General features: G+C 36.7%; 1 protein-coding gene across 1 annotated transcript in view; it reads left to right on the plus strand.

The window, feature by feature from the left end:
• The first annotated feature begins 4,723 nt into the window (after positions 1-4,723).
• Positions 4,724-16,063, plus strand: part of LOC149845755 (MACPF domain-containing protein CAD1-like) — a 42,997-nt gene continuing 31,657 nt past the window's right edge. Inside the window, exons 1-4 of the mRNA XM_089995977.1 lie at positions 4,724-5,233; positions 14,444-14,682; positions 14,770-14,965; positions 15,075-15,152. Coding sequence (XP_089852103.1) covers positions 4,976-5,233; positions 14,444-14,682; positions 14,770-14,965; positions 15,075-15,152 — 771 coding nt within the window. The 5' untranslated portion in view covers positions 4,724-4,975. The remainder of the gene's footprint in view (positions 5,234-14,443; positions 14,683-14,769; positions 14,966-15,074; positions 15,153-16,063) is intronic.

Consider the following 16,063-nt stretch of genomic DNA (forward strand, 5'->3'; position numbering starts at 1 on the left):
TTTGTGCCATTCATTCAAAGTGTAAATGACATTAAAATAATGTAGAGCCCGTTCTTAACTCTTAAGAGGTTAATTCACGTATATGCTTTTTGGTACCATAGATCTTGATGATTGACGACGATACTTAGGGATGCACAATCCAGTATTGGTGCCCTTTTGAATTGTGGGGGAGGAGTGGGGCCCCCTCTTTATGGAGAGGAGCAGCCATGTGGCTTACCCTGATTGGGCCGGACACCTTATAAGGTGTTCGCCACCCAATATTGGATCTGCTTCATTTGATAGGAATGTCATTACGTCAGGTATGACGTGTTCTCAACCGTACTCCATCAGCGTAATAAAGGAGGAGGTCTGATCAGTTATTTGGGTCAGACATCCATGGCTTGTTTGATGCCGGGTTTCACACATCGCTCGGGACGTCGTGGCCAGATAGAATGCAGCATCAAACAAACAAGGAACGCAGGGGACGCACAGAATTCATTTATTTGCATTAAATAGTGCAGTGATTATGTATGACCCACTATTGAACCTTTGGAGGACAAGAGCATTATTGTTCTTGCATAATAAAAGTTACTTTTATTGTTTTGAAATTAATTATATTATTGAATTTGATTAGAGCAATGACCCAAAATTGTTATTGTATGATTGTTCTTGTGTAATTCTTAATTGATTAAGAAGGATAAAAGTGACTAAATAATATAATAATTTTTCTTTTTTTTATATTCCTCTGAAATGGTGAAAATCTTGAATGTTGATCACGAGGGATTATGAAAATACTAAATATCGTGTGCATTTATTTTTTTTAAGAACTTGATGTGTAATTTGTATTTTCAACCATAGTTGTAAAAAACTTTGGACACTTTGCCTATGAGTGGTGTTATTAGACTCAACTATAGTTATTAGTATATCGAGAAAGTGTCATAAATAGATGTTGAATTTCAAGAAGGTCTCATACAAGAACTTTAGTTTTTATTTTTTTTAATCTTTTTTAGATATTGAAACACACTGATGGAGGGACCAGCTTGCTGGAGAGAGTGAGGATTATGACACGGTGGCCAAGGTTCTGAACATTTTGACGAGTTTTTGTTTTGAGAGAACATGTGAACCCTAACTAGGGACTATTTAATTAAATTAAATTAAATTTAAATTTCTAGTTTGCTTTATTTTACATGTCTGGAATGATTGTTGGGTTGTATATATTAAATATGTAATGTGCGTCGACCTGGGACCATGTATATTTTTTATAATATTTTAAAATTATTTATATATTTTAAAAAAAATCTGTAAAATTTTGAGGGTCAATTTGGGGCCGTCACAGTTTTGATTCCAAATGATGAAAACTTTATGTTCAATGTCAATGTCAGATTCAGATGAAAAAGAAAAAACCAAATTAGATTTGGATTTGGAGTCAAATAAAAAAGGTTAAAATCGAATCCAAATCCGACTAGCTTAAAACCCGATATTTACACTTAATCGGGTTCGAGTTTTAGTCAAGTTCAATTTTTAATTGGATTCATGTTGGGTTTTAATGCAAAACTCAATACTGAACCCTAATCTGATTTCTAATCAGTTCCAAATTTGGTTACCGAATCCGACTAATCAGATTTGAATTCAAGTTGGATGTCGGGTTACATCCGACCAATTGACATCCCTATTCCTAATATATATAAATTTCCTCGATGTTACAAATGCACTTTTAGAATTGCACATATTATATATATATACACTATAATATGTTAACTAAAAACATGTGTAACAATAGTGTCAACTAGGCATTTTCAATAATTTTTTTCAAATTTAGCCCTGCAGCAACATAGTCTATTTGTTAGAAATTGATTGTTGGATCATGTAATTTTTTTTAAAAAATGTTATTTTTGAATGCTTGAATATTTATGAAAATTTTGAGACATTGATTTTCAAGCTTTAAAATATCTTTCTTATGCTGATGATCCAAGAGTTTTTGTCCATAAAACCAAACATTTGTTCACATTCATACTCTAGTTCACATATTTTAGTTAACATATTCTAGTGGCCCTATGTATAAACTATGCTTCTATTATAAAACTTATATATATGATCAATACTTTCTAGTAAAAAAAAGAGCATTTAAGCAAGAACACAAGCTTTATCTACTTTTTATGTCACTTTATGATTGCTTTCATTGTCACTTCTTACCTATTTTCCATTACATTTGTAAGAGTTTTGCACTCACATCTTGTTATATATAAAGAATATGTTTACCAGCCAAATATGTTTCTTGGTATGAATTGAAATTTTCATAGGTTTTATTTTGCAAATCTAACCCTGCAAATTGCATTCGGCTTCGTTCATTTGCTAGGAATCGATTGTTGGATCATCGTAATTGGATCAAGAAATGCAATCTTTTATACTTGAATATTTATAAAAAATTTAAGCTATTGATTTTCAACGCTTAAATGATTCTTCTTATACATCATAATTGGATGATCCATGAGTCTTTTTCTATAAAACCAAGTGTCTAGATCACATCCATATAGTAAAATTTTTGAAAATAATACAAAACCTATGAAAATAGTGGTTTGTTTATAGTTTTTTTTTGCAAATCTAACCCTGCAAATGCATTCGGCTGCTCCATTTGGTAGGAATCAACTATTGAGTCATGGTAATCGGATCAAGAAATGTGATTTTTATGCTTGAATATTTATAAAAATTTTAAGTCAGTGATTTTTAACCCTTAAAAGATTCTTCTCATATATAGTAATTGGATGATCCAAGAGTCTTTTTCTATAAAACCAAACATCTAGATCGTGACGGTGAAATTAAAAAAAAAGGTAAAAAAACCTATAAAAATCTTAGTTCATACTAATTAACATATTTGGTTGGTAAATATATTTCAGTTACCTCTCTCTCTCTGTATATATATATATTTTGTGTATTGCTTTTTCACACCCATTTCTTACCATAGTCAATAATGAGTCAACCTTGGCATTTGAGTCGCTTTGAGTACTCATTGACCCGATCGAGTCAATGGAGACAGTCTGAGCTGGTCTAAGACTGGTATGTCTAATCTATTGCATGAAAGAATTTTAAGTTCAGTGGAGCAACTAGCGTACTGGCAATGTGAAAAACCAAGACTAGTTCAATGTAGGGCTGTCAACGGTATATCGGAACCTGCCCAAGTATGAACTTGCTGGTTTCGGGTTTTGTCAGGTCACAAAAATGATAACCCAAATCCAGACTTGGATAATTTGAGGAATTTTTGTTTTACTGAAAATACATATAAATTAGTGAAGTCGAGTAAGTTACCTGGCTAAAAAGCCAGGTTGGATCGGGTACCCAACAAGAATCATAACCCAAACCCCACCCGTAAATTGTTTGACTAAAAAATTATTTGGGTCAGCATTTTTCATGTCCATACTAAAGAATTCAGGTTTGGTCGGGTACCCGGTACAAACCCAACCCATTTAGCAGCCCTAGGTCAATGACTCCAACTTGCTTGCATTAAATTCTTGATTTGACATTAGGCCTAGGCGTGTAATTTGGTCTATGATTTCAACAAACCTAAATCCGAAACTAAACCTGAATTAATTTAAGAACCAAACCATTTATAACCGACCGGTATTGTACCTCAACCCATTAACCTCTTTGGGTATTCATTTTCCAGCCATACCTGGATCTGGACCCAAACTTAAATTAGATCGGGTTGAGCCTAAGTTTATCTTTTAAACCCAATTCAAAATAGGTCTATTAAAGACCCGACCTCTTTATACCTCACTTTGTATGTATCAGAATTCGTTAATGGGTCTACAATTTTCAACTGTACGTGAACTCATATTGGACTCTGAACCAAATTGAGCTGGGTTTGTATCTAATTTTTAGAACCAATTCAAAATTAGGCCTAACAAGATCCGAACCAAACCCAACCAGTTATACTTATACCCTTAATTAGGCCCAACTATGCCTTGGGCCACATGACCAAGTTTTTGAACCATGGCTCGAGTGAACAGCTTCTAGTCTCATCCGCATATCATACAATCGTAAAGTCTTACGAGACTATTTTGTAGTCAAGCATGGTGGGCCCCAGCAGGTCCAAGAACTTCATTTTGAAAAGATTTTTCCCCTCTTTTTAACTTTTCCCACTTGTAAAAGTCAAAAAGAACCAGTGTGGGATTCGTTTAAAAATTTGCGTGGCTCATCGATTTCTGAGATTTTGTACAAAATAGGGAAAGTTGAGAACTTTCTTTATTATGCACATTTGAGTTGCCTCCTCCCCCTCTGCACTGCTCTGCTGCTGACTCAGTTTTCAAAGCCTGCTTGGGATGGTGGGTCGCTTTCTGCAGAAGGGGAGAGAGAGTGAAAATTGAAGACTCTCAAGTGTGTGTGCTCTCTATAAGTGAAAAGCATCCAGCATCCCCCACTGCTTTTGTAAGTCTTCTGTAAGTTCGTAGGTGGAGAAACTAAAGGGGACCATTGTTTTCTTATGATTTTTTTTAGTGGTAAACCCCTTGTGGTGAGAAGAGCATATTTGGGATGGTCCGGTGACTACTTATGGTTCTAGATAAAACCCATCTCTTGAAATTAATGATGTTGAATGTTTAGACTATTGTTTTTGCGTCAAAACCCCAATTTTTTACTGCTCAAGTGTCCCAGAGAAAACCCATAATTTTTGTTTTTTACTTGGAATCTTTTGTTGCTTTTGATCAGAAGCCCAAGTAGAAGACTCCATAGACTTTTCAAGGACACCCATCTTGGAAAGTTGGAGCTTTGTGAGTGATTCTTGATGGGGGGCGCTTTGTGAAGATTGAATATTTTGATAGATTTCCAGAGTGGTTTAGAGTGATGAGGAAGTGAGAAGGGTGATATGAGGAATTGGGTGGTTGATTTGGGTATTTGGAGATGTGGGTTTGTGGTTTGGGGTTGGGGTGAGGTGGGGAGATTGAGTTTTCTGTGATCTTTTTCCTTTTTCCTTTTTTTTTTTGAGGGGGGAGGGGGAGGAAAAATGGAGGAGAATGCAGCTGCTCTTCATACCGTGGAGAATGCAGTCCAGGCGTTGGGGAGGGGTTTCGATGTTACGTTCGACAGCAGGTTGCTGTATTGCAAAGGGCTAGCTGGGTCTAGAATAGTTGAGGTCGATGGAGAACACACGAGGGATTTTGTGGCCTTTGATGATCTGGTGGTAGCTAATGTTTCTAGGGACATCAACAGCGTCCATGTCAAGAGTGGCAGAGAGGCCTCAGGGGTTCGTAATTTTCACGAGGTATCTATCATATTTGCGGTTTTTGTTTATTCGCTTGTTTGTGAATCTTTTTCTTTCTTGATAATTGAATTGAAGAATCTTAAACATATGCTACTGCAAGTATCTTGTGTATAAAATAGTGAATACATCAAACTTATTGCATTTTGGTTTTCTTAGTCATATGTGTTCGTGTTAGCAGACTTGGATCTACCCACACATTTTTGTCGATTCAATTTGATCGATTTTGTTTCTCATCGTAGTCTTTGGAATTGTTGAAAGAATGGCTTGTCACTCACTTGATACTATCAAGTGTCATAGAAATTGGTATATATCTGTATCAATTCCATCATTTATATATCATAGAAGAAATGCGTCGGGAGCCATAATCCCACAAGGTAGTTGTGAAAGGATTTTGAAGATTTATGCCATGGAGGATTCTGGCCTTGAACACATTACAATGGCCAAAACAGTGATAAAGACCTCCAAATCTTCCTCCTAGGGAGTACATTTACTTGCAATCTGATACGCTCCTTTTTTTCATAGGTTGCAAGTTGTGCAAGAGGAAGAGCTAAGCAAAATAGTAGGATACTTGTTTTCTCCAAATAGTCTAGTTGGGGTGTACCCCCTGTTGAGGATTTAACCTGAGACCCATCAGTTGGAACAATGTGACTCTAACCACTCCAGCTATTTTATACCTACCACAATTGTTTTGATCAATTAATTTTGACTTTTTTTAAACTTTAGTTCATTTGTCATGATAATTATGAAATCCTTGAATTTAAAGTCTATCTATTAGCTTTCTGTTTTCAAGAAATTCTCTTCTTAGAGGCCTTTTGATGTTGGACTGCTTCAAGGCTTATTCCTTGTTAGGATAAACAAATATAATTTCATAAATTTCGTGTGTTATTGATACCTTGTATAAGAAAGAATGTTTACCTTCAGAAAGAATCCATGTCAGACAGTCTGCATGGTATGTGACACCAAGTGATCGGGCTCCTTTGATTCCTTGTAACTCAAGACAAGCTCCAAAAATCCTTCAATCCTTAAGAGTTCCATTATCTCATCGCTAATTATCGATAACAATTCATTGACTTTGAAGAAGAGGTACTTTGGCACATGTCCTGCTTACATCACAACGAGGATTGGTTTTGTAGGCCAGAGACTAGCAAACATAATAATCAAAGGGGTATCTTACCTAGGCACTTTTAGATGCTTAAAATGTTGGTGTCAGACATAGCTTGACACTGACTCGGACATGGATACGGCTGAAAATGCCATCAAAATGCAAGTTCTTGAGGTGCAAGTGTCCAAAAAAAAAATTAACACAACACTTTTAAGTGTCTTGGACACGAAGTGTTCAGTTTCTTAGACATGAAGTGTGCAGTATCTTGGACATAAATTGTTCAGTTTATGACACTTTTAAGTCTCTTCGACATGAAGTGTTCAGTTTAGGATAAGAAGTGTCTAGTGTTTTGGACACAAAATGTCCAGTTTCTTGGACATGAAGTGCCCAATTTTGTAGTTACATGTTCATATTCCATGTAAATTATCAATGATCAAATTTCAAAGAAAAATGGATGTGCATTTTATAATTGATGTTAACACTTGTTTTTTGTATAGTTATTTGCTTCTCTCTCTCTCTCTATATATATATATATATCCAAGTGTAATTTTTCAAGACCCTGCCATGTCATACTTTGTATCCACATCTGATACTAACACCATGTTAGTATTACTAGTAGCATTAGTCAAAAAGCTTTAAGAAAGGTAGCAACCATGGAGCTGGAACAACCTTGCTTAAGATGTCTAGAATATAGATAGTAGTTACGTGGTAGCATTTTTATTTAGGTACCTCCCACTTGACTGCTCTACATAGTAGTATTTTGTTTTAGGTACCTCCAACTTGAATTCTTATGATGTACCCATGTGACTCATCCTTTATCTTATTGGTTCTTGAAAATCAAGGGAAGTTAGGTCATGCAAACCCTTCCATGCATTTAAGCATCAACAAATGCTACCTACACACTTTGGGAGGCCTTGACTGTTGGTGTTAGACACGATTTTACATTGGCCACCAATAAAGGCATGTTGATAAATGGCTGTTTGTAACTTTAAAGCATCCAACACTCTTCACATGCCATGTCTGTCATTTCTAGTGTTTGAATATACTATTGGACATGCTATGGATGCTGCATGTCAAGTGACAGATACGTGATATATAGACATGGTGCGTCTTTTGTCACATGAATACTTCAGTTAGCATGTGTATCATATATCAACAAGACACAACACTTAGACACAACATGACACTTCAAGAACAAAGTCAAACCAATGTCTGGCATAGTCAACACTGTGTCATTAACTTTATTTACTTCTTTTTATGATTTTGATTGGTTATTTTGTATCACTTGCATTCCTTTTCTTTTAAAATTTGTCATCAATTACATTACATTTCAATTTCAACTAAGTTTTATTATTTGATCTTTTTAACTATAGCAATTTATAATTATTGTTTAGGAGTTTTCACTTGAGATAATATTCATGTTAAAGTTTGCTACAATCTTTTGTATGTATGAGCAAATTAGCCAACTCCATTTTTTTTTTTTGCTTTTTTTTGGGTCCAGACGACCACATGAATGCTACATGCTGTTTTTAGTGTGAGCCAGCTTTTGAATTGCTAGAATCTGAACTGTGCATAGGTTTTTCCAGCTATGCAAAAATTGGTGGCCGTAAATGCATTGATTTCTCAGGAGAACATTTCTTTGTCAAAAAACATGATCCAAGGGATGATTCCCACTAAACCGACCATGTTGAACACATCTATGAGGTTAGATTCAGTCAAAGCAACTTGCATCATGAGATTTCAACTAGATTGTACCTACAATTGACTATATTAAATATATATCAATTTAGAATGTATATATGTAGGATAAGTCTCTGGTGCAAATGTGCATATAATATCAATGAGTTGAAACGAGCAATATCTTATTGCCCATGTTCCTTCAAGTGAATCTAAACTTATAGATATGATATACAAATCAAATTTTGAATCACCGAGATCCAGTGTGCATAGGTCTTTTTAGTGATTAAAAAATCAATGGCCATAAATGCGCCAATATTTCACGACTTAAACAAAGATATCTTTTTGTCAAAAAAACTTGATCTAAGGGTTGAGCTATTACAAATTGACTATGTTGAACATATATGCCGAGTCAGATTGAGTCAAAACAACTTACACCTATGAGTTTAAACTCATTGATACCGTATGGGGTATGCACATCTGCAACAAAGACTTTATATATATATATGTATGTATATATATATCAGTGTCACTGATATCACTGATATATTGAAAATATTGTGATATTTTCAATAGATCGGCAAATTATATTTATCGTGATATTATCGCGATAAATATCGCTAAAGAAAGGGAATGAAGGAAATAAAAAGAAGAGAAGAAAGGAAGGATAGGAAAGAAGGAAGAGAAGAAAGGAAGGGAGGGAGGGGAAGAAGGAAAGGAAAGGAAGGAAAGAAAAGATAAGAAGGAAGAGAAGAAAGGAAGAAGCGAAGGAAGGAAGGAATGGAAAGAAGGAAAGGAAAATAAGATAGGAATGAAAGGAAGGAAGGAAAGGAAAGAAGGAAGAGCAGAAAGGAAGGAAGGGAGGGGAAGAAGGAAATGAAAGGAAAGGAAAGAAAGGAAGGAAGAAAAGGAAACGAAGAAAGGGAAGAAGGGATTGTTTCTTTTATTTTTCTATTTTTACTGATTTTTTAAATTTTTTATTTAATTTTTTATATATTGCCAAGATATTTCCAATATTTATCAACTTTTGAAAATCTCTACGAGAAATACCCTCGTCGAGAAATTACCTTTAACCTATGTCACATGGGTGCTGGTGCGGGGATTCGGCACTTCCAAAAAACCCGGGTGCGGGGGTGCGGCAAAGGCAAAAATGTAAAAAATATATATATATATATATATAAGGGGGGTTCGGGGGTTCCCCCTGGTGTGGGTCCCGCTGCCCGGTCAGCGGGCGGGGGTCCAGGGGGGGCCGCGCCCCCCCAAGATTTTTTAAAAAATTCTGCAGCCCATTTCATTGGGCAATTTTTTAAAAAAAAATCCAAAAAAATGGACCAAAATGACCCTGGGTGTGGTCAACGCACCCAGGGTCGGGTTGACCGCACCCGCGTCGAGTCGACGCGGGTGCGGCACTCTGCTAGCCGAATCCCTGTGACAGCCTTTAACGATACAGGTGACTATATATATATATATATATATATATATATATATATATATATATAGAGAGAGAGAGAGAGAGAGAGAGAGAGAGAGAGAGAGAGAGAGAGAGAGAGAGAGAGACTCCCAAGCCTACCCAATAAGAAACACTTATTGGATTTTCGGTGTTTTTTCAAAATTCTGACCTTACAGATGTGATCTATGTGCTTGTTTTTATAGGAATCAGTTCTTGGAGCATTTGATTCCGATGCATGGATATGTTTTTATAAGGTTTTAAAAATCAGCGGCCTACAATTTCATAAATTTTTGAGGCTCCAAATACCAATTTTCCATCCAAAATGCATGATCCAAGTGTCGATTTCTAGTAAATCAATCATGCTGAACACATCTATAAGGTCATAATTTCAAAAAAACATCAAAAATCCGGTAAACATTTCTTATTGGGTAGGTTTTTATTTTCATATATATATATATATATATTCTTGGAACTCGGTTTCGGATCGACCACAATTAACTCACCTTAAAAGTAAATTTTCCTGTTTTTAAAAAGATTTTTTTACTTTTATGTTTTTTGTTTTAAACTCTAGACTCGGTTGACTCGTCCGAGTCAGCTGTTTTTTGACTGATTTGACCGAGTTTTATCTCAGACTCTGCCGAGTTTGGTCCTTAAACGAGTCATACTGTTTTTTTTGACTCAGTTAAGGACCGATATGAGGCAACTCAGCCAAGTCACAAGATGACTCGTTGAGTTTGCCAACTATGCACACACTACAATTCGTTGTGCCTACAATCTAGTTGGGATCTCACGATGCAAGTCATTTGACTTAATCTAACCTCGTAGATGCATTCAACATGGTTGATTTAGTGGAAATTGACCTTTGGATCATGTTTTTCGATGAGAAAACATGTGTTTTTTCTTTTAGTTGGGTGACTTTGGTGTATTTACAGCCGTTGGTTGTTCCATTAGCATAAAACCTTGTACACGTTGAATTCCAACAATCCAAAAGCTAATTCCTACTAAATGTAACATGTAGATCACATCTATAAGGTTAAACTTAATGAAAAAAGAAAGAAAATGAAAAATTATGTTTTGCTAAGTTTATTCTAGGCACAATAGATTGTAGCAAATATTAACCCTATATATATAGGAAAATAGGTCTGTGCTAAACCCATTTGGTGCTAAACCGCGTGCTAAATGGGTTTCTCGGGCTTCTCTGGTGCTTTTTATGCGGTTCCGGCCCCATAAATATATTGGGCATAGTCGATTTACTAAGAATCCACACTTGGATTATGTGTTTTCAATAAAAAAAAGATGTTTGGAGCCTCAAAAATTTACAAAGATTTTGGACCGTTGATTTGTCAAACTTTATAAAAACCCACCCATGTGATGGAATCAAACGCTTCAAGAGCTGATCCCTCTAAAATCAAGTACATAGATCACATCAGTATGGTCATAATTTAAAAATAAAATGAAAAAAGCCCAAAAAATCCATTTAGCAAGCGGTTTAGCACCAAATGGGTTTAGCACGGACCCATTACTTGTTATATATATATATATATATATATATATATATATATATATATATATATAGTGCGTGGTAGCTGCACAATCCTTAGGTGCGCAGCTACCTGCGCAACTATGTGGGCTGTCCATCACGCCTGTGATGGACAACAAAAAAAAAGCGGAAAAGCGCTGTTTTCTGCTTTTTTATTTTTAGCAGCGGTCAAAAGTCAGTCACTAAAGGCCCCAATGGAAACTGGGGCCTTTAGTGACGGTGTTTTGACCATCGCTAAAGGTCCTAGTTTCCATTGGGTCCTTTAGCGGCAGTAAAAAACCGTCGCTAAAAGGCAAAAATGCGCAAAACATGCGTTTTTGCGTGTTTTTGTGTGGGCCTTCCATCAAGGCCGTGGTGGATGGCCCATCTGTTTGCACTGGTAGCTATGCACCTAAGGGTTTCCAACTACCACTTCCTCTCTCTCTCTCTCTATATATCAGCTATGTCACGTAGATGCAGGTGTTGCGATGCGGCACATTAAAAAAAACTTGGGTGTGGGGGTGCGGAAGACTGTATATATATGTATATAATTTTTAACTGTTAACAATAACACTAATGAAATAAAAATAATTATCATATCATTAATTCATCATGTATAAATTCATGTAATAAATCAAATTAACAATCTATAATTGTTATTCCTCATCAATAAAAAATAACACCACAATTAAATCAACTAAAATATATTATGACTACGCCAAGGGAATTAAGAGAACATGAAACAGACAAACAAGTCAAATAAAAAAAATTATACTAATAAAAGAAGCAAACAATGCATAATTGAATACCAAAAGTATATCCTACACAATGTATATGATGATGAGGTAATGATCTAAAAGTATATCCAGCAAGCCTGTATTCAGCAGAGCTAGACCCAAGCTTGGGTTCAACATAACTAAACCCAGGAACTCTGAGTTCAGCAAAGCCGAACCCAACAACTTTGGGTTCGGTTCTTCTAGACCCAGGTTTGGCTTCAGGTAATGTCGAACCCAAGCTTAGGTTCAGCAGAGCTGAAACCAACAAGCCTGGGTTCAGCAAAGCTGAACCCGCCAACCCTCATTTCAGCAGAGCAGAACCCAACAACCATGGGTTCAATAGAGCCGAACCTAGCAACCCTGGGTTTGGTTTTGCTGAACCCAGGAACCCAACCTAGCAGGCCTGGGTTTAGGTTACGCTGAATCCACTAGAACTAAACCTAGGAGCTGAACCCAACCCCAACCTTGGGTTTGGCCCTTGCGGCAATAAGAGAAGGAGGAAAAGGAAGGAGAGAGAGGAGGAGAAGGAAGAAGAAAGAGAGAGGAGGAGGAGAAGAAAGAGAGGCGAGAAAGAGGAGGAGGAGGAGAAGGAAGAATTAGAAAGAGAGAGGAGGAGGCGGTGGAGGGAGGAAGAGAAGGAAGAAGAAGAAGGGAGAAGGAGGAAGCTTACCTGTCGCCGTCGTTGCCGTAGGAGGAGGATCACCTCTGCCATAGAAAGAGGAGGAGGAGTGGGGATGGGAGGCACGGAGGAAGGGTCGAGAGGGGGGGGGGGGTGTTACTCAAATGTGCCCTAACCCCGCCCTTAAAACACGTTTGAAAATTTTTTTGGACCGAAATGGACTCGGTTATAGTTGATCGAGTCCATTTCTAGGCACTTATAACCCTGAGTGCGGTTGACCGCACCCGGTGCAACTGATTTTTATGATAGCTGCACAAGTACTGCGTCGCGACGACGACGCGGTGCAACGACCCTTTACAATAGTCCGTGTGACTTAGTATATTAGTGTTGTTAAAAGCATGCCTTGAGGCGCTGCCTTTGGTGCCTCGAGGCACACAAAAAACACGTAAATGCTTGATGTTGGGTCAAATGGGGGTTAAAGCCCCCATTTAACCCAAATTAAGGGAGGCCACAATTAGGGTACTCCCCTCGTCTCTCTCTCTCTCTCTCCTTTCTCGTCTCTCTGTATCTCCCTCTCGTTGTCTCCTTATCTCTTTGTCTCTCCCGCTCATTGTCTCGCTCGTCTCTCTCTCTCTATCGAAAGGAGGAGGAAGGAGGAGGAGGTTGGGGTATTCTCGTCTCTCTCTTTGTTCTTCTTCCCTTGTTCTTGAACAATTGGGCCTGTTAATCAGAAAATTACTTTGTTCTTGTTAATTAATTATTGATTTTGTAATTCATTGATTTGTTGCTTATTTGTGCTTTATACGAGCAACATGCTATTTGTATTATGTAATTGTGTTTACTATGTATAACCATGTGTGGTGTATCACATTATGTTGCCCTTTATACAAATATGTAGAGTGGTTCTTGCTAGTTATTGTGATGTTTTTGAAGATTGTTTATTAAAATATCCAATTATTCATTAATAATACATAATTGATGCATCTTTATTTTTTTTTTATTTGGATTTTTTTTAATATTTTTTGTGAAGCTTACACCTTGCTTCATGAGCAGGTCTTATGCCTCGCTACGCCTCAAATCTATTCACAACATTACTTTTTGACATTTTATATCAAAACCTACTGTATATATTTATATGGTTTACTCATATCTAAAATTTTAAGGCTCTCCATGTCTAACACTAATGCTCATGTCAGTGTCCAGGTAACATAGTTAGGGCTGGGAAATGAGATGAGCCGCTCGTGGCTCGGATCATGTTCGGCTCATAAAGAGCTCACTCAAACTTGTGAAATAGGCTTGACAAGCTCGAGCATGAACAACCAATGTTCGTCTCAGCTCAGCTCGTATAGGCTCATTTATTAGTAATAAATATACTTTACATTTATTTTAAATATAAAATATAAAATGAAGATGGTTGAAGTGTTTGGCCTGCAAGCAAGCAATAAGTTTAGAGTCCAAATTCTATTGCTTATAAGTTTGAAACAATTACTTATTTTTTAAGCTAGTTTGAGCTTGGCTTAGCAGGTTTAGGGTCCAAATTCTATTGTTTTCAACTTTTAAAACACACACACACACACACACACACACACACACACACACACACACACACACACACACACACACACATATATATATATATATAATGAGCATGCTCGAGCTCGGCTTGTTTAGCTTGGGCTTTTCATGAGCTCAAGCTCAGCTCGGCTCAACACAAGAAATGAGCCAAGCTTGAACACCCTCAGTTCAGTTCGTTTGGCTCGTTTACCAGCCCTAAACATAGGCATCAACCATAGGATGATGTGCACCAGAAATACCAATTATGCTGATTGTATGTGTATACTATCACACAAGTGGAAAATGCACATCATTGGATCAGAAAAAGAAATATGTTTTACTTTTATCTGTTAATGATTTTCAAAGCATGCCAAACAAGGAGCGTGGTAGTCCTAAGTGCATGTGTTGCCATGTTGTGACATCACTAAACAGATCATCACAATAGGTTATGATGTTGATTCCTTTATGTTAGTTTATTGTCCTGATGTTCCCAAGCTAACGGTTAAAATTCAGATGGCTGAGTATTTCAATATGAAAGCACGCCTTTCTGGAAGTGTCCCTCTTGGAAGCTTCAATTCTGCATTTAACTTCACTGGATCAAAGTCAGTCGATTCTGCAGCTACAAAAACCCTTGCTATGGATGGATTCTATATACCTTTGCTGAAGGTTCAGTTGATAAAATTGCCTTTATTATTACGGGAGAATGTTAAACATGCTGTTCCATTTTCATGGGATCCATCACCTCTGGCTAGGTAGAGTTCCACTATTGCATATTAGATTTTTTTTTCTATGACCTTGCTAACTGAAAATGCAGCATTTAATTGTCATTTGTTTCCCAGCTTTATCGAGAACTTTGGAACACATGTCGTTACATCTGTGACACTTGGAGGTAGGGATGTAATATATGTCAAGCAGCACCATACATCTCCCTCGTCAGCTGCAGAAATTAAAAATTATGTCCAGGATATTGGTGATCAAAGATTCTGTGATGCAGATGGCCAAACAAGTACAGGTCAAATGAAATTCAAGGACAAGGCTAGTGCTGCTTTATGTTCTCTCGGGAAAACTATTCATTATTCACACAGTGTCCAATTTGGTGCTTGTTTTGTTTTCTTATAATACTTGTTGCTTCTGATTTTTGCAGGCTGCAGACTCGTTTCCATTCAATAGCCAAGGGATACATCCTCAACCCTCAATTGCACCTTTTCTGACTGGGAAAGAAGTATGTGTTGTTACTTCTCAACTATGTACTTGAAAGATGCAGTAAATGTGAACAAAAAAGTACTTCATAATTTTTCCTAGCACCATATGTACTAATACCATTGAGCCCAAATTTGATAGTTCAAAATCTTGATGTACTTACCAACCGGACATTTTGTCTAGTGAATGAATCGAGATTGGTAGGACAATATTGTTTTTGTTGAAATGCGGAAACCATTTTTTTTGGGTTAAAATTCACAAGGTAATTCTGTTTTACAAAGATTTAGATTGCTCTTTCATTTGGTGCACTCTTCTTGTTGGCGTACAGTTGGTAAATTGAGTTTTTGTAACTTTTTGCTTTTATTTGGGGGAAGTGTTCTTAAATTTCAATGCGCTACATGGAAGTTGTAGGTCAATGCAGAGGAAGGCCATTATTGCCAGGAACTGGTTCTAAATTAATCTATTAGACTTACAAAAGGTATGATTAAAAAGTGTTGTGGAAATAGAACACACACCACAGTGACTCTTTTAAACTAGGTTTTTTGGACCCCGTGAGAACACCTCTAAGGCCAAAATTGGCGTGTTTCTCAACCAGGGCATTGACACATGTTGGAATGGCATATTTGATTGACATTTTGATACTTTCTTATGTAATGCCTGTTAAAATATATGTATGTGTGTATATATACTTATGTATATATACATATATTCATATACTTATTTTTCATTCGTGTAATAGTTAAATGCCCTACAGGGGCATTTCTGTCTTTTTGCATGTAGCAATTACTGTTTATTAAAAACAGTTATTTTCTCTTTTATTATTTTTCATTTTATTCTTTTCTAAAATGTAAATTAGAGAGACCATTGAGGGCTCTATGGTCATTTAAGACCATAGAGTCGTTGGGACCCCCAACGGTCACAAATGTGATAGTT

Source organism: Nuphar pumila, chromosome 2, assembly GCF_984573655.1.
Source record: "Nuphar pumila chromosome 2, dmNupPumi1.hap1.1, whole genome shotgun sequence".
NCBI lineage: Eukaryota > Viridiplantae > Streptophyta > Magnoliopsida > Nymphaeales > Nymphaeaceae > Nuphar > Nuphar pumila.